The sequence below is a fragment of the Delphinapterus leucas genome, chromosome 13 (assembly GCF_059928025.1).
Source record: "Delphinapterus leucas isolate spDelLeu-1000000601 "Yukka" chromosome 13, BTC_Dleu_Yukka2, whole genome shotgun sequence".
In the NCBI taxonomy this organism is placed as follows: Eukaryota; Metazoa; Chordata; class Mammalia; order Artiodactyla; family Monodontidae; genus Delphinapterus; species Delphinapterus leucas.
The window spans coordinates 5,436,393-5,463,576 of NC_143141.1; the positions used below are offsets into that span (position 1 = coordinate 5,436,393).

General features: G+C 41.5%; 1 protein-coding gene across 2 annotated transcripts; it reads right to left on the minus strand.

Moving 5' to 3' along the window:
- Positions 1 to 770: 770 nt before the first annotated feature.
- On the minus strand, positions 771 to 27,184 carry IL33R (interleukin 33 receptor). Of its 2 annotated transcripts, none has more exons than XM_022599206.3 (11): positions 26,866 to 27,184; positions 17,518 to 17,689; positions 16,747 to 16,957; positions 15,595 to 15,769; positions 15,336 to 15,498; positions 13,875 to 13,946; positions 12,207 to 12,348; positions 11,968 to 12,113; positions 8,501 to 8,647; positions 7,342 to 7,509; positions 771 to 4,512 (listed from the first exon to the last, which is right to left on the minus strand). In XM_022599206.3, exons 2-11 carry the CDS (start codon positions 17,576 to 17,578, stop codon positions 4,115 to 4,117), a joined length of 1,683 nt encoding a protein of 560 aa, XP_022454914.1. In that variant the 5' UTR covers positions 17,579 to 17,689; positions 26,866 to 27,184; the 3' UTR covers positions 771 to 4,114. The 2 variants fall into 2 exon arrangements, with proteins under 2 accessions (XP_022454914.1, XP_089778692.1); XM_089922566.1 differs by lacking the exon at positions 26,866 to 27,184 and adding an exon at positions 19,862 to 20,519.

Sequence of the window (27,184 nt, forward strand, 5' to 3'; positions counted from 1 at the left end):
GCTTCATTTGCAAATATTTTCTCCCATTCTGAGGGTTGTCTTTTTGTCTTGTTTATGGTTTCCTTTGCTGTGCAAAAGCTTTTAAGTTTCAATAGGTCCCATTTGTTTATTTTTGTTTTTATTTCCATTTCTCTAGGAGGTGGGTCAAAAAGGATCTTGCTGTGATTTATGTCATAGAGTGTTCTGCCTATGTTTTCTTCTAAGAATTTGATAGTGTCTGGCCTTACATTTAGGTCTCTAATCCATTTTGAGCTTATTTTTGTGTATGGTGTTGGAGAGTGTTCTAATTTCATTCTTTTACATGTAGCTGTGCAGTTTTCTCAGCACCACTTATTGAAGAGGCTGTCTTTTCTCCATTGTATATTCTTGCCTCCTTTATCAAAGATAAGGTGACCATATGTGTGTGGGTTTATCTCTGGGCTTTCTATCCTGTTCCATTGATCTATATTTCTGTTTTTGGGCCAGTACCATACTGTCTTGATTACTGTAGCTTTGTAGTATAGTCTGAGGCCAGGGAGCCTGATTCCTCCAGCTCCGTTTTTCGTTGTCAAGATTGCTTTGGCTGTTCGGGGTCTTTTGTGTTTAGAAGGGACCATTCTTAATCTGATGAAGAGCACCGATAAGAAAGCTACAAGTAACTTCTTAATAAATAGTGAAACACTTGGCGTTTTCCTAGGATGGGGAACAAGATGAGGATGTTTGTAACTGAAATCGTCTCGAAATAAAAATACAAGGCATAAATATTGGAAAGGAAGAAATAAAACTACTGGTTTTGACAGAGGGCATCATTTTATGTAGATCACCCTTTGAAATCTACAAATAAAGCCTGTTGGAATCAATAACTGAGTTTAGCAAGACCATGGAATACAAGGTAAATATACAAAAATCAGTTGTAATTCCATATACTAGTAATAGAAATATGAAAAAATGAACTTTGTTTAAAAAAAACAAACCTCTTACAATAGCAGAAAAAATCAAATACCAAAGGAGAAATTGTTTGAAAGATGTACAAGGTATCTACAAGATATTACTGGGAGAGATGAAAGACCTCAGTGAATGGAGGGCTATACCTTGTTCATGAATTGGGAAACTCATTGTTAAGATATCTGTTCTCCACAAACTGGAGAGTTTATAGAGTCTATACAGTTTTAGACTCTGTAGGTTATAAAGTCTATCCAAATCACAGGAGGAATTTTCAAAGAAATTGAGAAACAGTTTCCAAAATTTATATGAAATTGCAAACGATCTACAATAGAGCAATCTTGAAAAACAAAGAACACAGTTAGAGGAATTACACTGACTTGGTTTATAATAAGGCAATAGTAATCTTGGCAGTGTGATATTTGCACGAGCATATAAGTAGAAAATAAAAGAGAGAAGAAGAATAGACCCATATATATATGGTCTATAAATATTTGACCAAGGCACCATGTCAGTTCAATAGGGAATGAAAAGCCTTTCACAAATGTCGCTGAAATAACTGGGTATCTCTATGGGAAAAGAAGAAAAGAGCCTTGACCTTTACCTCATTCTATATACAAATATTAATTCACAATGGACCATAGACTTAAACATAAAAGCTGGAACCATCATCAGTTTATAAAAATACATAGGCGAATATCTCCATGACCTTGGAACAAGCAAAAAAAAATTTTAGGACACAGAAAGCACTGACCTTGTAAGAAAATTTGATAAATTGGATGTCATCAAAATTTTAAATGTCTGCCAATCAGTAATACCATTGAAAAATGAATAAGTAAAAGCCTAGGAAATTCTCACCTTACATCTCTCTGAAAAGGAACTTGTATCCAGAATATAGAAATAATTTCCACACATCAACAATGAAGGGAAACAACACCAATTTAAAAATGTACAAAAGGTTTTACCTCCCCTGAATGATACATGAATGCTATGTTGTGTGGAAGTAATGCTGGCTGACTGTATTGATATGAATTCCAAGATCAGACAAAACCAATCCACGGAGATAGAAATCAGAACATCGTTTGCCTTTGAGGAAGGAGAGGGATCGACTGAGAAATGGCAGGAGGAATCTTTCTGGGATGAAGGAAATATTTCTGTCTTGTTTGGGGTGATAACTACACAGGTAGGTATGACTGTCACAACTCATCAAACTTAGGAGCTGCATTTTATCGTACTCAGGTCTGACTGAATTAAAAATAATTCCTTGTGATTTTTATAATTCACGGGAATTTTCACCACGATCATATGGTAGACACTCAACAAGTTTGACTGAATTCATTTTATTCACAGGATCTTGTGTGGAAGGTGAAGCATCTATTACTCTCACTGTACAGATGAAGCACAGACTTAGAAAACAAACTTATTTGTTTGCAGGGGATAAACTGGGAGTTTGGGATTGACATATACATAGCACTATATTCAAAATAGACAACCAACAGGGACCTACAGTATAGCACAGGGAACTCTGCTAAATATTCTGTAATAACCTAAATGGGAAAAGAATTTGAAAAAGAATAGATACATGTGTATATATATATAACTAAATCGCTTTGCGGTACACCTGAAATTAACACAACGTTGTTAATCAACTGTTCTCCAATATAAAATAAAAATTTTAAAAATACTTAAAAATAAAAAAAATAAAATAGGTCAACAATTTGTTTAAAAAGAAAGGAGAAGAAGAAACTAAGAGAGGTTAGTGGCACTGCTGGTATGAGAAGCCAGGTCTTCTGGCAGTTCCCCAACCTCTCTGTGAGTGTAGGGCTTGGAACCCTGGGCTATCGGAGCTGAGAAAGCCCTCACAGCTCTTCTTCTCCATCCTCCCACTTTTCAGTTGCAGAAACTGAGGCCCAGGAGCAGCTCAGTTGAGGATAGGACCTCCATCCACTTGCAAAATCTGAGCTCTGACAGGACGCCCAGTCTGAGGGTCCCTCAGCCTTAGCTCTGGTGGGCTCTGATGGTGCGGGAACTCCAAGGAACTGATGGGAGTGGCCCTGACTGTGCAAATTAACTTCAGTTTTACTAACACACTTCTGCCAAAATGCCCTACTTATTTCATGGAAATGTTACAACTAATTTGTTTCTCAAATTAAAAAAAATTAAATTTAAAAAAGTTTCTCAAATTAAAAAAAATTGTTTTAATTGGAAGGTATAAAGTATAATGATATGGCCACTGCAGAATTACTTATAATGATGACTATTTAAATTGGACACAACTTAAATATCCAACAATAAGTAATTAGGCATGTCACCTGTAGCACAACCAGGAGCTGGAACACTATGAATATTTTAAAACGTTAAAATTTGAATGACTTGTCAAATGCTTTTATTATGATTTTAAGTAGATAAAAATGTAAAAACTACATGCTGTATAATCTCAGCTATATAAATGGTATATTTAAGTATAAATTAAAATTTCTTAAAATGCAAATTTACCAAAACATTTAAAAGTCAAAATCTTAGGATGATGGATTTATGAACAATTTCTGTTATTTTTTCTTTCATATTTTCTGTTCTTTTATAACTTGTACAGGAAGAAAAGATATTTCTGAAGAGAATAAAAATATATGAAAGAAATTTTAGAATTAAAAAAACTTAAATATAATGATAATTGGGTAATTGGGTAAGGTATTCCAACCAAGTGGACAGTATTGATACGATAAAACTTAAGCGTCTGATCAAATAAAATCTAACACATTCTGGCATTGGGAACAAGATTTAGTACCAGCGTTCTGCTTGAGGGGATCTGAGTGTTCAAGATCACATTAAAATTTAACTCTAAAACTTTCAGCTTGATGTTCAAAATGTAGAATATCAACAAAGAATAAGGAGAGAGAGAAAGAGAGAGAGAGGGGAAGAGTAGTGAGAAGATGCTGGGCCACGATGGAGAAGGACCAGCCACGGGAGACGAGGGAGGGGATGTGAGGTGGAGACAGCGAGCCTGAGGATGAAAATCTCGGGGTATTTTGCATCCAGCCAGAACCAGGGAAATGGAAGTAAAGTCAGTGCATGAAACCTGAAGTCTGAATACCCTCGATACTCCCATTTCTGGAGCCTCCTCCCCCAGTGTCTGGTACAGCAGCGTGACCCAGCTGGGAGGGATTTGGATCCCCCAAACGCAGTGCGTTAGCCGTCAAAGCAAGCACTGCTGCCCCTGGGCGCTCGAGGATGCCGAGCGGGGAGTCTTTCTTGGAAGTTTGCTTGGCACCGGCATGTGGTACCTTATGTGCTTCCAGAACTTGGAATTCAGAGACTGTTTGTTGGCCACGAGGTCCTCCCTCCACTTGATGGTCCCCTGCACTTTGACGAGATGCTTGAGGGAGTCCTGAAGCTCCCCAAACTGCAGTCCGCCGGGCGGGCACAGAGCCTCCATTTCAATCAGGATGGCCTTGGAGTCGTTCCGGATGAGGGTGTTGTGCAAGGCGATCTCCCACTCGTAGGCACACTCCTTGCTGTGCGTGACCTCAGGGGTCAGGATGAAGATGTGCCGCCTGCTCTTCTGAATGCTGGTTTCCACTGTGGTGGCTACATCTAGTGATAAAAGACACAGTGGGAGGGGTAAGAACACACACAGCCCTTTCACGGTGAGAATATCCGCCCCAAGCCTTCTCTCCCAGGCAGAGCAGTCCAGAGTCCTTCAGTTCAGGGGGAACGTAGAGATACGTAGCAGGAGGCTTCGAATTCCGGTTCACTAGCTATCGATACCTATTCTCTTCTTAGAATATTAGCTTACATGTTGTAAAGGGACTTAGAATTTTAACTCTCTTCTTACAGAACGTTCCATGCAAATGCAGCAGAACACACGTTCTTCTCAACACACATGGTACATTCTCAAGGTTAGATTATGTGTTGGGACACCAGACAAGTCTCAATAAAGTTAAGATTGAAATCCTATCAAGCATCTTTTCCAATCACAATAGTATGAAATTAGAAATCAGCTACTGGAAGAAAGCGGGAAAAATCACAAGTATATGGTGAAGAGCATATGCTATGAACACCCACAGGGTCAATGAGCAGAACAGTGGTTACCAGAGGGGGAGGCGCAGGGAGGGCAAAATGAGTAAAGGGGGCCAAGTGTATGGTGATGGATGGAAACTAAATTTTTGGTGGTGAGCACGCTGTAGGTTGTACAGAAGTAGAAATACGTTGTACATATGAAACTTACATTCAACGAATGTTACCGCAAGAAAAAGAAATCTTAAATAAATAAAATAAAAAGGGACGGTGGGGAAAAAAAAATAGAGTGCAAACTCAGGAACCCTTGCTTCTCTGAACTGACTAAAGTCTCTAGGGAGTCCTGGATCCACTTCATCCCCTAATAGTCTCTGTTTTAGAAGCTGATTTGATCCAGACTAGGGAAATCTTAAGGAAGATCAGATCCCCTTATCAAATCAGTGTTTATGGATCGTCAACTCCATGGTGATTTCATTTAACTTCTGGGTGGACTTAGAACATGTAAAACACCCAGCTCTCACGGCAAGGAGGGAACGGCATGATTAAGGAAGCACAACCATGAACAAAACAACTCAAGACATTCTTAGGCAGTGGAGGCTAAAGACTGCCGGTCCACGTGGTCTGAAACAGGAAATGAATGTCGAATAGTGCCGACAGAGACCTTGTGTCAGTCAGGATCCTAACAAAAACTCGGCACCCTCAAAAGCACTGACTAAAGAGAGTCTAATGAAAGGACAGTTTATAAAAGATGGGGGCAGAGCCAAAGGAAATCGACAAGAGATGGTGCAGAGCCCCACAGCAGGTGATGTCAGGGAGCCACAACTGCCCTCCAGGTGTGACGGGAGGGGAGCGGTGATGGGGCCCAAAGCAGGTACGTGTCTGAGGACGGCCAGCTGACAGGAGCCAGTGCTTCAGCAGAGAGGGGCACAGCTACCCAGGGGACCCCACCCAGAGGGAACAGGGATGCACCCTGCCCTCCGAGCACCTGCCAGTGCCTCCCATTGGCCAAGCCCAGCGTGGAGCAGAGAGCAAGGGGGTGACGCCTTCTGTAAGGATCAACCACCAGACCACTGGATGGAGGAGGGGGCAGAATGAATTTGAAGGAGCAAATGGAGAGTAATTGTCATGGGAAGAAATACACTGCATGGGCCTGTCATGAACTTTTTCTAAGGGAAGAGTGAAGTTTGGTGTTGTTTTGTTGGATTTTGTTTTACTTTGGTTGAGGTAAGGTCAGAGGACATACTTGAGAGAGGCGGAGGTGGGAAACTTTACCAAATGAAAAACAGCACGATAAAGGCCACACAAGCTTGAGCACCAGTGAGCTGGCACTCACGTTTGGCTGGGGAGAGGTGTAACTAGAAATGAGGTTGGCAGACCTAAGAAAGAAGAGATGGAGAGCGTGTAGCACCTGGTGTGACATCACAAACAACTGGAGTCCCTGCAGCCTCATAAGCAGATGCGTAACAGGCAATGAGCATCTGAATAACATGACATTGCTCTCGACTTGCAGGGGTAGCCAGTGGGGAGAGCTGAAGGAAGAAGAGAGCCTCAGGAGAGATGTGGGTTATGTTTTCCTGAATTGCGCTCTATACATGTCTCCCAAGCTGGTACTAGGCCATTAACATTATCCAAATATTGCAGGATAAACCAGATTCACCTGTCGTGTATACGTTTAATTCCATAGACACTTGAATCCCTCTTTGCAGTAGGAATGCCAGTTTAAACTCACAGTCTATTAAACATTGACTTGAGGACTTACACTCATGATGTCCCTGCCTTATTCATATTCCACACACTTCCTGGTCCCTGAGGAATGTGAGAAGGGCTAGAAAGAGGGTTCCTAGATACTTGACATAAATATGGAGGGAAAGGAGAACGACTACTGAAATGCCAGAATTGTGACCCAACTGTCAAAATCACATGAAATCAACTAGGAATATTAAGAAACAGAAGACACAATTCGATCTGTTCTTGTGAGGATATAAATTTGCAAATGTGTCACCAATATAAGGAAAATCATAAAGACTTTCTGAGTCCTATCAAATATTTTAGCCAGTGCCTCTGGATAGTAGAACAAAATTCCTTAGATTTCAAGTCCTCCTTCAAATCTTCTAGAGGGACTTCAGAGATGTCAGTTATCCTAGTGGTGGACATGGGGAATGAAGTAGGGGCTGGACCCTGCTAAATCCACAAGCAAGGATGCCTTATCCTGTCTTCATATCACTGACACGACTGTGAAGACCTCAGGATCAGGGTGGTGATGGGGGCAGAAGAAGCAAAGAGTAAGTACCTCCTTCTTCTGGAGAAATATTTACAAGCTCTAGTCTCATGACCTGGAATAATAATTGCAGCTCCTCCTTCTGATGAATGTGAATTTCTGTCCCTGATGGTTGTTGACAGTTTTACCTTCTCCAGGGAGCAGATCTCTCCCGTAAATGTATAAGTCGTAGCCACATTTATTTTCAAGAACGTCAGGCAGAATCTGGTGAACAAAGTACTCCACAGAGCTGGCCCCCTCTGGACTGTTTTTACAGTTCCGTGGATAGATCACGTAAGCATCATAGATCTTCCCATCTGAAGATGAGAACAAAGAACCCAAAATTCTCATTGGACTCTTAGTAGACATTCTTCAGGGAGTTTTATGGCTGTTGGTGAATGTATCTCATCGCCCCAAATAATCTAGAATCCAGAGACCATGACAACAATCTACTGCCACAAAATGTCATCAGGAAACCAATCTTAGTCCCAAAGTTCTCCTTTTTACTGTCTCAGACTGAATGATAGAAAACAGGCAAGAGCCTGACTAGTTTAGTTCAAACCATATTGTCAAGTTTGATTAATAATCTGTTAATAAGTATTTATACTCATGGCTAAGGGGCTTTCTGCTATGCTGAGCAGATCTCAATTTTAGCTTTTGTTTTCCCCATGGGGACGTGAAAATGCTGAAGGGTAATTAACAGTGGCAAAAGAGTAGAAGTTTTTAAGGGATCTGAATTTCCCACAAATCAAATAATTAGCTCTAGTTGGCTGATCCATATGGAAAATCTAAATTTTATCTGCCTGCAAATGAAAGAACGGTGTTCATATTTAAATAAGCAGGCAGCACTGTCTTCTTTCATGGGTGTACATCTGTAGGTACGTAAGACTCTTTATGGAACAGGGTTTCTGGTAAAATACGTTGCATTCTGATGGACCTTTCTAACCTGTTCACATCTGGAAAACAGGAACAATTTTGTTAATGTTTTGACTTCCATAAAGTTTTCCCATTTTCCAAAATGCCCTTTCTGGGCTTGGAGCAGATTCTGCTACAGGGGATTTAGTAAGAACAGCAATTCTACGGGGGAGAAAATTGGAGCTGTTGGGATGAATCTCAGAACCACGAGGAGTGACAAGGCAGGATGGAGAGTGTCCTCTGAGGGGACTCAAAAAGGTTTATTGATAATATGCTAGCAAGCAAAAGGGAATCTGTGTTAAGTAGCGTAACTATTAAGAGATTATTCGATAAACAACCAACAGCCCTTATAGAACCTTTTCTTTTGAAGAAAACTTGAAACTTGCCACTTACCGTTCCTAGTTTTGTGAGGTCTAGCTATGTCTCTCCAGAGCAGAATAATCTCAATCCAGAATGCTTTTAGAATTACCACCAAGACATTGATTAGCAAGAATAATATGCTAAATCCTGCAAGCACGTAGTAGGTGCTTTGTTGATCCACTATTCAAAAGATAGGGGGAGGAGAAAAATGATCATTATTATTCCTAAAACAGGAGAAAATAAACAAATACGTGGATGCTGGCTTCCACTGGGATGAGAGATTTATACAAGGGATGCCTACATGGCATTTTCATGGCTGTTTTAAGAATCAGTAAATTAATGTTTAGTGAGCCCCTACTCTGTGCAAGGCACCAGGCTAGGCATTGTAGGGGATTTTCAAAGCATAAGAGAAAGACACATGTAAACTTAGCTAAGATTGGAAGTGAAAGCATTAGTTTTAGCTAGCAGAGGTTTTAGGAAGGTGCGCTCACACTCCATGCTGGATTGGGCAGTGAAGCCTTCTTGCAGAATAAGGTCTCTGGAGGATGAGTAAGATTTAGATAGCTGCAAAAAAAAAAAAAAATGTATTCCTGGCAAGAGAGGATGCTGTGAGCCCAAGGGCAGAGACCGGGTGTGTCTTCTGAGGAAGGGGGATGATCCAGTTTGGGGAATTACTGGAACATATGATTGGAATGGTGGGTCTAGGGCTGGGCTCTGATCAGATTTAAGGCTCCAGCTAAAGCATTTTGTCTCTATTCTGGTCATGAGAGCCATGGAAGAGGGCTGAGTGGTTCGTTAACACTGAAAGTGGTTTACAAGCAAGATTAATCTGATGGTAGTGGAAGTTTTGTTTCTATGACTCACAGGTCCTCGGAGTCGAATGGGATGAGAAGTTTCTGCAGTAGGGGCCAGATTCATGTAATAATGAGAAAGGAATGGACAAACCTGGCGTTGGCGGCGTTAAGGACAAAGAATCACCAGGTCTTGGGGACTTATTGCATCTGGGGTTGGTGGCATAGGAAAGCAGGGAAGAAACAAGAGCTATCTAAGTCTCTAATGTGTATTTGATGAAGTCAAATGACTGGGTTTTAGGTCCTAAATATGCCCTATATTTCCCTTCTGATGAACATTATTTAGCCATCACTGAACTTTTATCCTTACTCATTGCTTCATCACGTATATATGCAAGATGGTCCCCATATTTATTGAGTCAGATATATACAAATTGAATGTAAGAACTGTGCTCACCCTCCTTGGAATCGTTAACTATCCCATCTTACAAATAGTCCCACTTAAAGATAAATGTGAAAAGACTCTCAAATGAGATTTGGCTAGATAGCTCCCTTTTCATTTTCATCTGATCTCAAAACACAGGCTCCCAGTTTTGCCATAGAAAATCCCTGGTCTGTATTTGCAAATCCCTTCATTAGTTCATCAGCTCCCTGCGTAGCCACACTATGAAATCAAGAATGACCAAGGTGGGGACTTTCCTGGCAGTCCAGAGGTTAGGACTCCGAGCTTCCACTGCAGGGCGGTGCGGGGTCGATTTCTGGTCGGGGAACTAAGATCCCACGTGCTGCATGGCATGGTCAAAAAATTTTTTTTAATTAAAAAAAGAATGACCAAGGTGAACCGATCCAAAACTGAAAATTGTGAGTGAGCCTAGTGTCTGCACGGCCATCAGTTAGATGATAAATACTCCCTAAGTGAATTATTTCAACAGGATTCCTTTCCAGGTCACTCTTTCTAAAAATCCTATCTGGATGCATGCCGGGAATCCCTATTTCTTGTGAAGTAGTTATGCATGTGACTAGCTAACTAGAAGAAAGAAGTTAGTCCAAGACCTTAAGGCAAGTTGAAGTTCAGTATCTTCCTAAATGTTAGTTATTTTATAAATGTATAAGTGATCCTTGTACGTGTTGACTAAACACTGAATACTTTCTGTAAGAGCTTATAAACAGGAAACACTGCTTGCCTTTGAATCCTGGCTCTGTAACTGTAGCCTGGCCAATTATTCAACCTCTCTTTGCCTCAGTTTCCTCATCTATAAAACTAGATGATGGTAATAGTCTCTTCATCGTGGATTTTTGATAAAATAAATGAAAAATTATATGGGAAATAATGACAGGTCCTGGTACCTAGGGAACAATGAATAAATGTGTACTATTGTTATTAATAGCAGTAGTATCAAATGTTTAATGATATTTAATAATATGGGGACACAGATTTTTTTGTTTTTAAGATTCAGGACAATGTGTAATTTCTTTTATTGTATGATTAGAAATAAGGGAATTCATTGTGACCATTGAGAGCAGTTGTAACAGTTTTTGTTTAATCGACATAGTTGTTGAGACAGAGTATAATTGTGTTGCTTTGAAGAAACACAGGTGAAAGGTAGCATATACAGATGAATTAGAAGGAACAAAATCACCAAGTACATGTAACGTGAAAACAATTCCAATACACAGGCACCCGGAGAACGTTCATATAATGACAATGTGAGAAAAGCATGGGGATAAGGACAGCATGGCAGTGCTAGGGGTGGAGGTGGCTTCCTCTTTCTTGCGGGATCTTCCGTGCCCACCAGAACCACAAATGTCACCCTAAAATGACATCTCAACAGGGTCCACATGTCCTGGGGTGACACAGTTATAACTGGCAGAATCCTGATGACCCATGGAACATGACAGCATTTAAAATCATCTACAGTAGTCATGATTCCGTTTGTTTTATAATAGCTTGCAAATCGGTGGTTAAAGTTGAATTCAAACAAGAAAAATCCCAAGCACCCCCTCGGGCAGAGACTAAAAGACCCTATCTGACTGGTGGTCTGTTTCCTCGTCTCTCCCAACCACGTTGTGCCTTTGTGGGTTTATCCAAATTAATCTGGACTATACCCCACTTAGGGGTATAAACTGGGAGCTTACCTCTCCCTATGACTATGTGACAAACACATTAGATAATTTCTACATAGTGGTACATGGAGTGACAAGTTAAAGTATCAAAATTTTCTCCCCACCCTTCATTACGCCGGATTAAATGCTACATCTAACCAATGGGGTGTCTTTATCTGGACATGCAAACAAGTGAGGAAATTGACAGGTGGTCAGGAAGGAAATGTTTGTAAAACTACTTTTCTGCCATCATTGTGCGCGCAGTGATACACGGAGGGAGTGGAAGCGAGATGCCTTTGCACCCGAGATGAGGGGCACGTCCTCACGGACTCGTTTAACGCTGTCTGGACGTGTGAGGATGGAAAGCACAGTGAATGTGGCGTGGCTTCGTTTTTGTCTTAATTCTCTACACACAATGTGTCCTCCTGTTGCCTACACCCAAGACAGATCTTTTCTCCACCTGCCTCCAATTTATGAGATGGACCACTCTGACTTGATGGATTCCCCTGGAGCCACACTCCAATACACTGTTCTCTAAGAATATGATTCAGCTTACAGCTGTTAACAGCAAACTCAGGTGACCCAAGTCTCAGAAACAGGCCTTACTTGGATTTTTCCTCCTTAGTCTTACGGTGTGCGTGATCAGGCCACGGAAATTCATGGCCAGACAGTCGTACTTCAGTGATAAATCCTCTTCTTTTACATCCGCTATTCTTAACACGGCGTTTAGGCAAGTCAGCTTGCTGCGAGAACTAGTAAGACAACCTGTTACTTTCAGTGCTTATTTTGCAATTGCAAACTGTGTGGGAAGGGAAGGGGATGCTTTAACTGAGACTGCAAAATACCTTTGAGTTTGCTCTTGCAACACTTGCATTCTTGCTTCACCGAAGTTCTCAACGTTGCTTCTGTTAACCTGCCACAGGATGTCAGCCATGGTCTGAGAGCCTTTCCCAAAGCAAGCAGAGCACCTTAGGTTTGCTGGTTTTCCTAGATGAGAAGGAAGGCGATTCACCAATAAAAGTCAGTTCTGCAGAGAGGACTTCATTTAATTGCATGTGACAAAAAGTCATTGAATGTCTAGTGTGTGTCATGAATTGATTCCCATTTCCTTTCCTCATCTTCAGCACCTTCCTCCTTCTCTGCCCTCGCTTTGCCACCTTCTCCATCTCCCATCGTTTTCATCACACTCACAGTTCAGGCTGAAGCTCAGGCCCCTCTCCCCTCTCCCCTGCAGTGGAAACTATAGAGGCTTCACCAATGCCACGTTATAATCTAAGATTTCCCCTTACTATGCATTGCCATTTCTTTTCCTTTTTTTTTTTAATTGGAGTAGAGTTGCTTTACAATGTTGTGTTAGTTTCTGCTGTACAGCAAAGTGAATCAGCCACATGTATATATGCATATCCCCTCTTCCTTGGATGTCTTCCACTCCTTTCTTCTCCTATGGAATTCCCTTCATCTCTCTGTAAGCTACCTTTGCCGGTAAAACCGTTTCACCTGAATCAGCCACAATCCCACTGCTTAATCGTCCAACAAGAGCCTCTCCCCTCCCACTCCTATTAATTTGAGATTTCCTCCTTTCAGAACTAAAAGCTTAAGGGCTGATTCCTGCCTTGGGTTGGGTACTCAGCCATCCTTTACTGAGTTCTTCGTCCTTGTGTCAAGAATTAAGCATCTGAAGAGGGATGAGGAACTTAGAGTCTCCAGGGAGGTGACAGTGGTATAAGCAAACGATCAGAACACACGGTATTCTAGTGTTTTAACAGAAAGATAGACAAGTGGCATGGGAATACAGAGGGAGACATGAGGGCAGGGAGCAGGGCTGGTGCTGGTGGTCCTGGATCAGAGCCGGATGCTGGCTCTGATCGTGCTCCCTGGCAGGTAAGGAGGCGGGCAGGGGGATTTCACGGAGGAGGGGGTACTTGAGCTTCGTGTCGACGGATGGGAAGGAGGGCATTGGCGAAAGCAGGGAGGAACGTGGAAAACCCTGCAAAGCAGTAGAGCAGCTCTGAGGCAGTCAGCGTGGTTTTGCTTTACGTGCTAAGAACTTTGATTTTGACCCCATTCTCGCAGGGAACCAGGAAAAGCAGAGACGGACAGAGGCATACAATCTGGGTTCTCCTCCATCACCATTTATTCACGCCACATCCTTGGGTATGTCATTGAGCCTCTCTAAGCCTAGGCATCCACAAGCATAAAGTGGGGACGATATCTACCTCCTTGGACAGTTGGATAGAAGTGAGAGGGAAATGAGGTAGCACACATGAAAGCACCAAAATAAATAAATAAAATAGAGCCAAGTGCAGTACAAATGTAAGTGCTGTACGTTGCTGTGACCACATATTCCTAATACTAGCAAGGGCCCAAGGTGGGTGTTTCCAAATACGCATCTCATTTAATCCTCACGATCCGCTATGGTAATAGCCTGACCCCTGCTTGGGGAATTCAGAACAGGGGTCATATGGAAAGATTTTCCAAACGAAACATTTACAGTATTCTTAAAGTTTTCTTACCAATTTCCACTTCCTTTGTTTCATTCTGTGGAGGGGCTATAATTACTGGAAGCAAAGAAAAGCTTTGCTTGTCTGAAATCAAAGAGAATATAAATGTAAATATGTAAATATATGTAAATATTTAAATATAAATATGTAATTAATTAAATATAAATATGAGGCAAGCATTGGGTGGTCATCAATATAAAGCTTGTATTTTCATATTTCTGTCCTTTTTCACAGTGATGTTTCTGAGATCCATGGCAACAAATACACATGCATACACACACACACACACACGCACACACACGCGAAACAAAAACATTCAAGCAATACGTTCTCTTACTACCTATGATGTTTTTTGATATTTTCTATTCTCTTTTTATGATTAAAACAAATGCCATCTGGAGCATTAAATTAATTGCATGACGTAGCAATTGTCAGAAAACGATGATTCTATAGGAAAAAGCATAACGAACGCTACAGGGAAGAGTTCAAACGACTCCTGAAGTGATAAACACGTAAGTCCACACTTCTGCTCACAGCTTTCCACCCGTGTGGCCCACCCTATCAGAAAGTTCAAATTCCTGTGGCACTGATGCCTAGACACGGTGAATGCACGGCTGCATTCCTGCACCCCTTGATTCTCATTTATTTCGGGATGGTGTGATTAAGGACCCCTGCAGGTTTTGATGTTGAACACTGAGAGGTACTAACACAAATGTGGTCCAGCGATGCTTACTTTACAGCGGTGGGGCACTGGAAAACTACAAACCAAAACACTTCTCCACTACTGCTCTGCCCTGAGGAATCTGCCAGACATACAGGTCCTGCTTCATCTACACCCATAGATCAAGCTCTGCTAAGGAGACCCCAACTCTTTGTAGATTTAACAGGCTTGACTGTGAAGTCTCACCCCTGATGGACTTTTATAGAATTTAAAGTAATTTTGAAAAAAAAAGGTAGAATTAAATGACCTACTTAAGGTCCTGGATGATGATGAAAGCATTGCAAATCGAGATTGCAAATCAGCCAACAATATCTATGTATCTCTTTATAAAGCTTCTCACTCAACTTCTAACCGGCTAGTTATGTTAGAGATGAAATAGATTTTCCTCTGTTTACGGTACCTCTGACAACAAATTGCGAGACGAAGAGTTAATCTTGCTCTCCAAATAGTTGTACGGCCATTCAAAAAAATGTTAGGTTAGCATTCAGATCACATTATCTTTGAAAAATTAAGCCATAGAGGACAGAACCGATGTGGCTTTGGATTAGCAGCGTAATTTCCCTCCAAAATGTCTTAAATCTTGATAGTGCATTTAGAAAATCTCTTTGCGTCACATTAGAGAATACACATAAGATGAGTCAGGAGGAAGTTTGGGGAGGAGCATGAAGTACCGGCAAATCAACAAGAAGGACACAATTTGTGTCACGTTATCTTGTTTCAAGTATTGCATTTTGTTAAATTCAGTAGCTTACCAATAACTGTGAATGACCTGGTTGCAGTCACAGTATAATTGACTCCATTTTCATTGTGCATAAATTTACATGTATAATCACCAGTGTCCTTGCTGTTTGCATTGTCAATCAGCAAAAATGACTTGTGTGCTCGGTACCTGGGTCCTTGAAGAACTTCACAATTCTGAAATGAAAAGTTCCAGTCCACTTTCAGTAATTCTTTACTTCCACCTATTTTGATGGTGTAATTTTCATCTATTTCCTGCACGTTTCCTTTTACCTTAAACCACTCCACAGGCGCTGTCCAATTGTAGAGGTCAACTGTAGGACAATATATTTTGGAATTTCTTTCTGATCCAGATGTTGTTGAATATATCAGAAAGTCTGGAATATCACAACCTGGTTGTTTTTTATAAATGGTGACATTCACATATCCAGTCTTATTGGAGGTAGGACTATTAAAATAAATCAAACAATTTTTTAAAAAGTCACTTAGCATTATGAAATAACTTAACCCAGCTCTAACTTTTACTTAATATTGCTTTTCTTCCTAAAACAATTGACAGATAGTGGTTCTTCTTCTAAAATAATCATTAAAATCTAGAGTTTTAAATGCTTTTTGTTACATTTTAGGTAAAACGCAACCCCTGCAGTAGCCTTTAAAATGATTCCCTCACCATTTCTGTATACACTGTATGTGCTGTAACACCGAGACCTGATATAATAAAGATAATTAGTATTTATTAAGAGTTTACTGTGTATCATTCATTTTATTCTCATAGCCATGCTTTGAAGTGGGTTCTACTATCACGTGTATTTTACAGATGAGGAAACAAGGATGGAGGAGTAACTTACCAGCAATGCACAGCTAACTAGTGACACACCGTGACTTTGAAACTAACGCTGTCTGACCTCAGAACCTAGGCACCTAACTGTACCCATCTTGCCTTTTGACTTAGTTCATCTGACATCTTGCACGTACCAAACAGGCACAAAATCACAAGAGCTGGCGATTTACATGTAGAGTGAGGGACTTGTGGGCCCCCAGTCTCAGGTAAACTTCTTGGGTTTGCCCCTCACGTGGGAGGCACAGATGACCCCCCTTTTACACCCATCATAAGCCTCCTGACACCCCACATCTAGGCTGCTGGTTTGTTCTGATTTGGAGCCCAACGTGAGCAACTGCTCTCAGTTTTCCTGGTCACTAGAAAAGCTAGGTCTTTTTCTAATTGGGCTACAAATCAGACCCTGTCATTATACATCCAGAGAGTTCACCATCACCTAAAGCCCAACCTGATGGTGTTCCTCAGGTGCTCTTTTATTCCAATCACTTTATAAATTCAACTTCTGCAGAGAGGTCTAGAAAGAGAAGAGAAGTGAGGCAGCTCAGACTATCAACTCTTAAAGACAAAGGAACAGGACTGGATAATACCTTCTGATAATGCAAGTATAAAATCCGGAATCACTGACTTTGGCTGGGAGAAACTTAAGACGTTCCCCTGAGGCAACTACACGACTTCTTCTCTGGGTGGTAATATGTTTGTTGGTTTTTGAGTAATACCAGACCACAGGGTACCGAGATTTTTCTTGTCTGGGACATCTCACAATTAAAGCCTCATTTTCTAGGCCCCAAGATGATTTGCCTGCAAATATAAAATATGTATAAATATCATCCTGAAGTGATCATATAAAAAGGATTACAATTTCTGTATTCTAAGTATCCCCTTCTAGGATTAAATTTAGAAACTGGTCACACTTTGAGAAAGAATAAGTAAATGATCTAAGATCTTTTAGGAAATATTCTAATGGATACACAGATTAGTGACTTAATTTGGAGCTAGATCCTTCACATTGCTCCAAAGGAAAGCATCCATGTCATCTACACAAAGTGTGTCGTCAGTCAACAAATGCCGTCAATACCTTCTACGTGCAGGCACCGTATTAAATTTTGATGTATTTGAATATGTAAAATTAAAATTATGCTATATTTGTTATGGACACACACACACATATATATATATATATATATATATATATATGTCCTGATAGATTGGTGATGAAGAATGACTGCAGAGCATAAATGAATTTTCTAGGTTACCATTCAGCTAGGGCAATTGGAAGCAGGCAATTTAAAACTAGGCAAATGTTCTTGGAATTACTTAATTAAAAAAATTTTAAATGTCAGTTCAAAAGCAATACTTACTAAATGTAGCTGATGTGGAAGGTATGAGAATTGCTGGAATTACCAAGACCCAAAGTCTCATTCTCAGTTTCTCAATCTAGAGCAAGTGTTGGTAACCGATTCTCAAGATGATTCAAGTCAGATCTGTGACATACGATGGTGAGGCTCCCCTTTAGGTGGTTGATGGTATTCCCTAAGATTTACAGTTGGAAAGAGTTGTCAGTATCTCTGACAAAAAGATACCAAAAAATAAGTCAGACAAAATCACAAGCAAAATATTTACAGCCATGATTTTTACTTGCTCAATACCGCCCAGGAAAATTATTCATGAACAGATCTTTAATATGTATAAATATGTATAGGAGCAGACTTCAGACATGCATCATTACATTTATTCCTACTGGACTTTTGGACCACGCAGGGCTTACGACAGCCATGCTATATCACCGTCTCGTGAGAATGTACCGAAGCTAAATTAAGAGGAAAGAAAATGAGTTTCTATTTTGGAAAAAAAAGAAAATTATAAAATTCAACAGACCTTAAAAAATACAATATTATAAATGCAGATATGAAACCCAGACATCCACACAGGCTGGAAGCTGTGTGTACACACACATGACTCCCGCCTACCCTCAAGCACACAGGCAAACAAGCGGTCATCCCAAAGCAACTAAGGAATATAGGAAAGCTTAGATGGGTAAAACAGTCATCAACTAGTTGCCCTAGACACTATACCAAACCCTCAGAAATGTGTCCCTGCCCCTGCTTATCCCCAAGATTCGCCAAAAGCTTTCTAAGAAGAGTTGAAGGTCTGTGAAAAATAATGACATACTTTTTCTTTCAGCAAAAGGATAACTTAACCATATCATTTTTTTCTTAAAAAGTGAGGAGAGAGATGGATGGAACCAATACAGAAACTGACAAATACAGAATGAATACAACAACCCTTAATATATTTTCAGAAAGCACATTTCCTCTAAACATGAATTGTTGATACTTTCCGTATTACGTGTCTGGAAAAGTTTTTACTACAGATTTTAGATAAGTAATTGATGCTTACCCAGACGGAAGGGCAGGAGGAATGAATTTCAAGTGAATGACTGAGCTGTGAATTGTTTCCAGATCTTGCAGCTCCTTCCCTGCAGACTACTCACTTGCACGCTCTCTTTTATTTTAAAGGGGAGATACTCAAAGACATCCTTCAACTCACCTCTCCACCCACCCTGAAATCTGATTTCTAGCCAAAATTCATGACTTGTTCAAAAGTGCTGGCGCATCACGTACCAAGAACTCTGACCTTGGTACATAAATATTTAAATGTAAGGACAACATTGAATAACCCTTTAGGAAAAGTAATCAAATCATCTCCCTGTTTTAGCATCAGTTACTCAAGCTAATGCTTGTTGTTTATCGCACTGATGTTATTACACTGAGTTCCAAATGATCTGGAAACCTTGGGGCCCTTGAGACTGCTCTTCCAGATACTCCTCTGACACTTCGTTTGGCAGACGCTAGTTAGGAAGGCGTGGCCAGTTACAGCAGCTTTGGTGCAGAGAGTTTCAAAAGCAACATGGGGGCAAAAGCAATGAGAAGTAAACAGGACTTTATGAGATTTTGCAAATGTTCTGTTTAGGGTCCAGAATTGACACAGTCTCATCCAAAAACAGATTCCAGATCCTCAGATTTAAGTCCCTACGGGGCTCTTGGATGGGAAAAAGAAGTTTTTCTAAGGAGTTCAGAGAAATAGAGGGAAGTTTTGAGTACGAAGGCTGCCTTAAGGGGAATGACAAGGAAAATCATAACCCTCAACTCCTGGGCTCCATGTAAAACAAATGCTAACGGCAAGATTTGCTTTTAGCTAGGAATAGCGGGTATGAGTCAATCATGGGTAAATTCGACTTACTTTTAAAACTCACCACACCCCAGAAGGATTCAGGGACTAATTCCAGACCCGTACAATAATATAACAACGAAAGCTAAGCCTTCTCTGGAACTCACTCCATGCCAGATACAGTTCTGAATGACTTACATGTATTAACTCCTTCATTCCCATAACCACCCAATGAAGCAGGCACTACCATTATTGTGGCCGTTTTACAGACAAGGACACTGAGACACGGAGAGGGTAAGCAAACCGTCCAAGTCATGTTACGCTAAGAGGAGGAACCAGAATTTGAACCCAAGCAGGTTGGCTCCAAAGGCTAGATTCCTGACCACTAAATCATCCTGCCACCAGGTGAAGAAGGTCAAGAGAGGAGGTACAGCCAAAGAATAATTCTAGTAGGTTTTTGGAACCAGTTGACCGTACCATCCCCCTCTCCCCACTCCTCTGTGGTTGGCAATGTTCTTGAACAGGCATCCCTACCTGCAGGGACACCAGTCGTGTGCTCTCAGAGGAAGAGATGCAAAGTCTGGTCACTGCTGGGAGATTCACCACCATGTTTGGCGTCACTTCAAGGAATTAGATCTGTTCATTGCTATTCTTGACTTACTTGTCAAGACCATGAGTTTTGGCACTGAGACCACAGAGTCAGGAGCAGGCAAGACTGGAACAGTGCCCAGGACACTGTAAGCTCTAGATAACATTTTTTTCTTTTCTTTTTTTTTTTTTTTTGGAGTACGCGGGCCTCTCACTGCTGTGGCCTCTCTCCCGTTGCGGAGCACAGGCTCTGGACGCGCAGGCTCTGCGGCATGTGGGATCTTCCCGCACCGGGGCACGAACCCGTGTCCCCTGCATCAGCAGGCGGACTCCCAACCACTGCGCCACCAGGGAAGCCCTAGATAAACATTTTTTAATTAACTTTTTTGGAGTACAGTTGCTTTACAATGTTCTGTTAGTTTCTACTATACAGCAAAGTGAACCAGCTACACGTATACATATATCCCCTCTGTTTTGGATTTCCTTCCCATTTAGGTCACCACAGAGCATTGAGTAGAGTTCCCTGTGCTATACAGCAGGTTCTCATTAGTTATCTATTTTATACCTAGTATTAATAGTGTATATATGTCAATCCCCATCTCCCAATTCATCCCACCACGCCCTTTCCCCTTTGGTATCCATATGTTTGTTCTCTATGTCTGTGTCTCTATTTCTGTTTTGCAAATAAGGTCATCTGTACCATTTTTCTAGATTCCACATATATGCGTTAATATACGATATTTGTTTTTCTCTTTCTAAGTAAAATGATACCCACTTGAATATTCTTACACTTGAATACGAACTTATATTTTGTACCCTAAAACATCTTAAAATTTTGAAATTAAATTTAGACATTTATTCATTTAGATGAGGCCACAGTTACCTTGATTTCTTAGTTTTAAATAAGGTTTCAGTTAGAGTTTTAATATCATAATCATGACATCTTGCAGAAGCATTTAATAAAGTCTAGCTATTATGATAAATAAAAGCTATTGTTTTAATTCAGTCCATTATTCAGCAATGAAGTCCTTTCATTCAAAGTAAAATACTGCATGGTACTTAGCATTAGCATCATTCAAAGTTTACAGATTAAAACAAAAAACCAAGGACGAGACTGGTTAAATAATTTGACCAAGCTCACCCAGTTGTGGCTGGGTTTGAAACCAGACTTGCTGAACCTCAAAGACAAGGCTTTTTTTTTTTTCTAATATCAACTAAAAACAGAGAGAGAGATTAGAGTGGTAAAGCTTTCCTTCTTATGATTGTGACTGGGAGATTAAACAAAATAAGCGGCTCTAATTTCCTTTAAGCATCTTTTCTGTAAAGAACCAGACAATTCTGGCTTCTAACCACTATGCCACCATCCAACATAAAAGTGTCATAGTTTATAATCACTTAGCAAGACAAGGGCTTCTAATAAATAACTAAATCCAAGCTCTTGGGCAGGCATGAATTCTGCCAAGTTAAGCAGAAGTCTTCCAGTGCCTGCTGGTTTCATTGGCAGATATCGTCTTTTTAAGACTCCTCAGAATTACTCTTCATTTTCAAAATTAATCTAACCTAATTTGGCCATACATTTTTTTCTGGTTTGGGGGTTACAGTTTTGAAATCTTGCATGTCCCCACATATAATCTAATTCTCTGACATTTCCACTAACAAACAAAAAACAAAACCTTTATTTGCCAGAGGAACATCTAGCTGCTTGCATTTGCAACGTGGCACCCAAGTATTTCATAACTTAGAAGATATCCTGTGAGGCTTATTCATTTGTTTTGGCCGGTGTCATAGCTAAATGGAGATACGATGTCAACACACTGCAGAGCTTGGCCATCTGTAGCCTGGTCTTACTGTAAACACGTGAAAACGAGGAAATACTTGTCCTATTAAACTTTTGCGAATTTAAGTGAGTCAGGTTCTCACTCAATAATTCTGATGATAAGCAAATGGATTTTTTCCCCCCTCATTTCATTAGAGAGCATTTTAGACACCACTTTCCTTCTGTCTTTCCTGATGAAAATGTGCATAAAGCCTGTGACAGATGGGGGCAGATCCTGTGTAGTGTTAGGTGGTATGCCCTGCATCCCCAGAAAAGGCTCTGGGCCCAGTCTACCCACTGTGTCTCCTTTGGTTACACTTTTATCTCTTTGCTGCTTCTTTGCCACACTCCAAACTCTTGGGGCACTCAGCATTTACCTCCCTCCCTCCATGCTTCTTTTGGCCTCAGCCAATTCTCCCCTTCAAAAACTAGAAGCAACTTGTATATATTCAAGGACAAACTGGAATTAACAGAGACTTTATATCTTCAGAACTAAACTGGAGATATAACCCTCCAACCTTCCTCCGCTCCCTCGCCCCTAAGAAAAACTTCTCCCACAATCTTCCTTGTCTCAGTGATGGCAACTCCATCTTCCCCCTTGAGAGTTGCTCAAGCCAAAACTCTCCACATATGATTGGCTCTCCTCTTCCTCATGTATCAGGACATCCTAATAGTTTCATCTTCAAAGTACATCCTACCTACAATGACATCCCCCATCCCCCCGGCCCCACCTCCACGGTCACGTCCCCATCCGAGCCACCATTATCTCTCACCTGGATTTTAAAAATAGTTTCTAACTGTTCTCTCTGCTTCCACAAGTGCCCCTCTTCAGACTATTCCTGATACAGAGGCTCCAGAGATCCTGTTAAAACCTAAGTCAAATCATATGCGCCTCCACTTCACCCAGAGGAAACGCCAACACCCTTACAGCAGCTATGGTGCCCACATTATATGAGGCCACCAGGGTCCTCCTTTCCAGTCCTGGCTCCTGGGTCCTCCTTGAAGGTACAGCCAGTACTCTGCATTCACTCTTCCTTCTGTCTGGACGCCTCCTTCCAATTACCTACAAGGCTAACTTTCTCACCTCCTCAAGTCGTTGCTCCTATGGCACCTTCTCAGTAAGACTTAGCCTGACTATTCAATTTCCTTTTCTTTTTTTGCTGCTCAATAATTTTTTTTTATTGATGTTAAATTCACAAAACAAAAATCAATCATTTTAAAGTGACAATTCAGTGACATTCGGTACATTGACAATGTTGTGCAACCAACACCTCTATCTAGTTCTAAAACAATTTCATCACCCCAAATACCACGCAGAACAGAGGAAGACAGAAATGCCTGCCCATGCGGAATTTTCAGCCTAGTGGAGAAGGAGGACGATATTTATATAAATAAGTAAAAAGTATTTATAAAAGGTTTTACATGGTGATACATTCAGGGAGAAAAAGAAATCAGAGGAGGGAAGTAAGGAGGATTGGAGAGGTGTGCAGTTTTAGGTAGGGTGACCTGGAAGGCCAACTAGGAAGGTGGCATTTGATAAACAGTCGAAGCACAGCCCAGGCAGAAGCACGCCTGCTGTGTCTGAGGAGCAGCAGGGAGCCCTGTGACTCGAGTGGAGAAAGACGGCAGGGAAGTAAGAGAAGCTCGGAGAGGTCCGGTGACCAAATCGTGCACGGCCTCATGAGTCAGCTTAAGCACTTTGGTCCTGGCTCAGAGAGGTGGGAGCCACAGGAGGCAACAAGCCAAGGAATGGCAGGACCTGACGTGGGTTTTAGCAAGAAGGCTCTGGGTGCTGAGAATAGCCTTCAGGAGGGCAAGGGATGAGGAAGAAAGCAAGATAGGAGGCTTTGTGATGGCCCAGATGAGAGACATGGTGGCTTGGACCAGGCTGTGGAAGTGTAGGTTGTGAGACAAGGTTGGATTTTGGCTGTATTTTGAGGTTTGCTGACAGAATTTCTTGATGAACAAGGTATAGGGTAGGAGAGAAAGACAGTGGCCAAAGACGACTTCAAGACTTTTGCCCAAGCAACTGGGCATAGGGGGTTGCTATTTACTGAGATGGGGGACTGGATGTGGAACAGGTTTTGGAATGAGAGTCAAGCAGTTTTGGACATATTCAGCTTGGCATACCTCTTAGACATACAACTGGAGATGTCAAGATACCAGCGGGCTGTTTGCTTCTGAAGTTCAGGAGACACATTTGGGCTAGAGATATATCATCCAGATATATATAAATTTGGAATATGTCAGTGTATAGATAAAATTAAACCCACCAGACTAGATGAGCTCTTCAAGAGTGAAAGTGTATAGATAGATCATGAGGTTACAAAAGAGCAACTGCTTATTTTCACTGGAAAGCTTCCCTGGGGAGAGATATTCATCTTTCCCAAACAGATAAATTTGCATCTCTGTGTGTAAATCACTGCGGAAGTGCTGAGAATTCAGCGTAAGTTAAAATAAGTTTCTATTAGAGTCCTTTCTTTCTTTGTTTCTGTTTCTCATTTTGTTTTGTTTGTCTGCTCGATTTGCAAATAACCTTATAGAATCTGAACCCACTTTGGAAACACTGCATTGCTTCCTTCTTTAAATTTCAATTCTGTTAATAACTAGCTAGGATTGCAATGGCATCCTGCCGTTGTCAATGCCACCAGTTACCTCCACGTAATTGCTAAAACCACTGTGCATGCTTAGTCTTCATCTTGCCTTGAGCTCTGAGCAGCGTCTGTCCCAGTGGAACAGTTTCTCCCCGTCCTGCTCTTCACATCTCCTCTTTTCCCCACCACTGCATGGCTCAGTCCTTGAGTCTCTTTTCTTCTCTGTCTACACTCATTCCTCATGTGATGTCATCCACTTTCCTGGTTGTAGACTTCATCTATATGCGGATTCTACTCTCAAAGTGAAACCTGCCGTCCAGACTATCCCCCTGAACTTCAGGCTCAGATATGCACCTGATGACTTGACCCTCCACTAATCTGTATCCTAGATGTCTCCAAATTAACCTGTCAAGACTTATTCCTGTTCTTCACACCAAAATCTGCCCTTCCAACAGCCCTTATCATCTTGGTTGATGGCAACTCCATCTTTACAACTGCTCAGATCAAAATCCATGGCGGTTTCTTTATGCCTCTGTCTCCAACACATCTCATCCAAACCATCAGCAAGTCCCACTGAATCTACTTTCCAAGTATATTCAGAGCTCAACCACGTGACCCCTGCTCATGACACTCACTGGTGGTCCAGGCTACCACCATCTCTTGCCCGGATCATTGCAGTAGCCTCTGAATTAGTCTCTTTGGTCCTTCCCTTGCCCCCTTAGAATCTATTTTCAAAGCAGAAACCAGCATGATCCTTTTAACCACTCCTCTCCTCAAACCTCTCCTTTTATTCAGTGAAAACCAAAGTCTCTATAATGGACTAAAAGGCCCTCCATGGTCTGCCACCCTTCACACATCTCTGATTCAGGTCTTCTATGTGTCCCACCCTCATTCCACACTTTTCTCCTTCCTCTCCCCCCAACACCCAAGCTTGCCCCTACCTCAGAGCTGGTATTGGTATCCCTTGGATACCCCTTGGATATCAATGTTACCCAAATCTCTGGAGATCCTCTCCTTTGCACTTTTCTATCTCTGCATTCACAGAAAACTGGGAAGTGTGGAGGGGCGAGCAGAGAACTATGGACCCTCATAATCATAGGACCAACATTTTAAAGGACATATATGAAGAGTTCTCCTGATGGAAAAGCAGGAATCTGAAAAACAAAGACGTCCCAGATCTGTTTGAGCTATTAGTCCACATCTTCAGACATAGAGGGAGAAACGTCCTCATCTATACAACCTGTTCAAGAGCAGAGACAACCCAATGTCCTGCTGGGGATCCTGTAATTCAAATCAGCAGCCACGGCATGCTGCCAGCAGGGCACAGAGATGAAGGTTCCCAGAGCAGGAAAGGTAAAAAATAATGACGATGGCTGACATTATTAAGCGTTTGCTGACAGCTAGGTGCGGTGCTGTTACTTTACATCCATTTAATCTTTAGAAACCACCCTCTTAGCTTGGTATTAGTACTAAGATGCTGGTTTTATAGGTAAAGAATACAAGAATTAAAGAGGTCAGATGAGTGGCCTAGAGTCATCGGTAAGTCATCGGCAGGGATTAAGTGCAGTTCTGTGTAAGTCAGAGCTTTCTCTCACATACTGTACATAGAACAGCAGAAAGGGGATAACAAGGTCCATATTGAGATTTGGGGGCAATGACACATGAGTATTTTTGGCCTCAAGAACGGCTGCAAAAAAAGAAAAAAGAAGCGGTCTTCCCTGGCGGTCCAGTGGTTAAGAAGCCATGCTTCCACTGCAGGGGTCGCAGGTTCGACCCCTGGTCGGGAAACTAAGATCCCGCATGCCACATGGGGTGGCCAAAAAAAAGAAAAAAAGAGAGAGAACTGTTGCAGCCAGAGGGAGCACACCTCCCACTTCTCTGTCCCTGACGCTCAGGGGTACGTCTTTGGGGGTCAGCTCTGCCACATCTTACTCTACACGCTTTGTTGGGAGACTTCAGAGAGGAAAGAAATGGAGCTGTCAACTGGAGGTGCCAACGCCAAGCGTGAACTTAAATCAGGTATTCCTCCCTACCCACCACTCACCCAGAAAGATGGGCCCTCAGCAGCCCTGCTCCCCATACCTGTCACTCTCCTTTTTCATCCTGTATCTCCTTCACCCTGAGGGTCTGACTTCTCTTCCCCATACCACATACCCTTTGCCCCGCAGCTCCTTGCTTGCTAAGCACTTTTCCCTTCTCCACGGTCTGAGCAGATTCCACTTCTGGACTTTAGTGGATTCCAGCAAGAAGAATCCTGGCATATGGGCACTTTGTATGTACTGTACACTGCAAGGCCCCCTCCCAAGCCCATCCTCCCCCATTTATTTTCCATTACACGAGGCAAAGTTCCACATCATGCAAACAAGACTCCACAGGACTTCATGAGTCTGTAACTTGGGTTTCCCATGGGGTAATACTACCTTTTTCATAAACAGAAAATTGAGAGCAATGATTAAGTTTAACCCCCAGTTTTGTTTTAAAATTCCATTCCCTTTGAGATAAATGCATTTTTGAAAAACACCCCAAGGAAAGACACTTACCATCAGTCCGATGCGCTCTTTCTTCCTCAACTTCCTACCAACAGAGTTTGTTAACTCTAAAAACTAATTTCTCTAATAGCTCTGTGCTACATACGACAGCCACCTTTCTCTTAAAACCTCCCGTTTTCCTTATCAGTTAAGACACAGGAATCAGCCTACTGATAAGCTAACACTGATTCACGGTACTGTTAACAAAGACCAACTTCAGTTTGCATCACATTCTCTACTCGAAAGGTCTCTGATGAAGCTGCACTTCCATATTTTACCTCCCTTGTGGGTGACTTCCTCAGCGAAACCTCCACTCTCTCTTGGTAGCAGG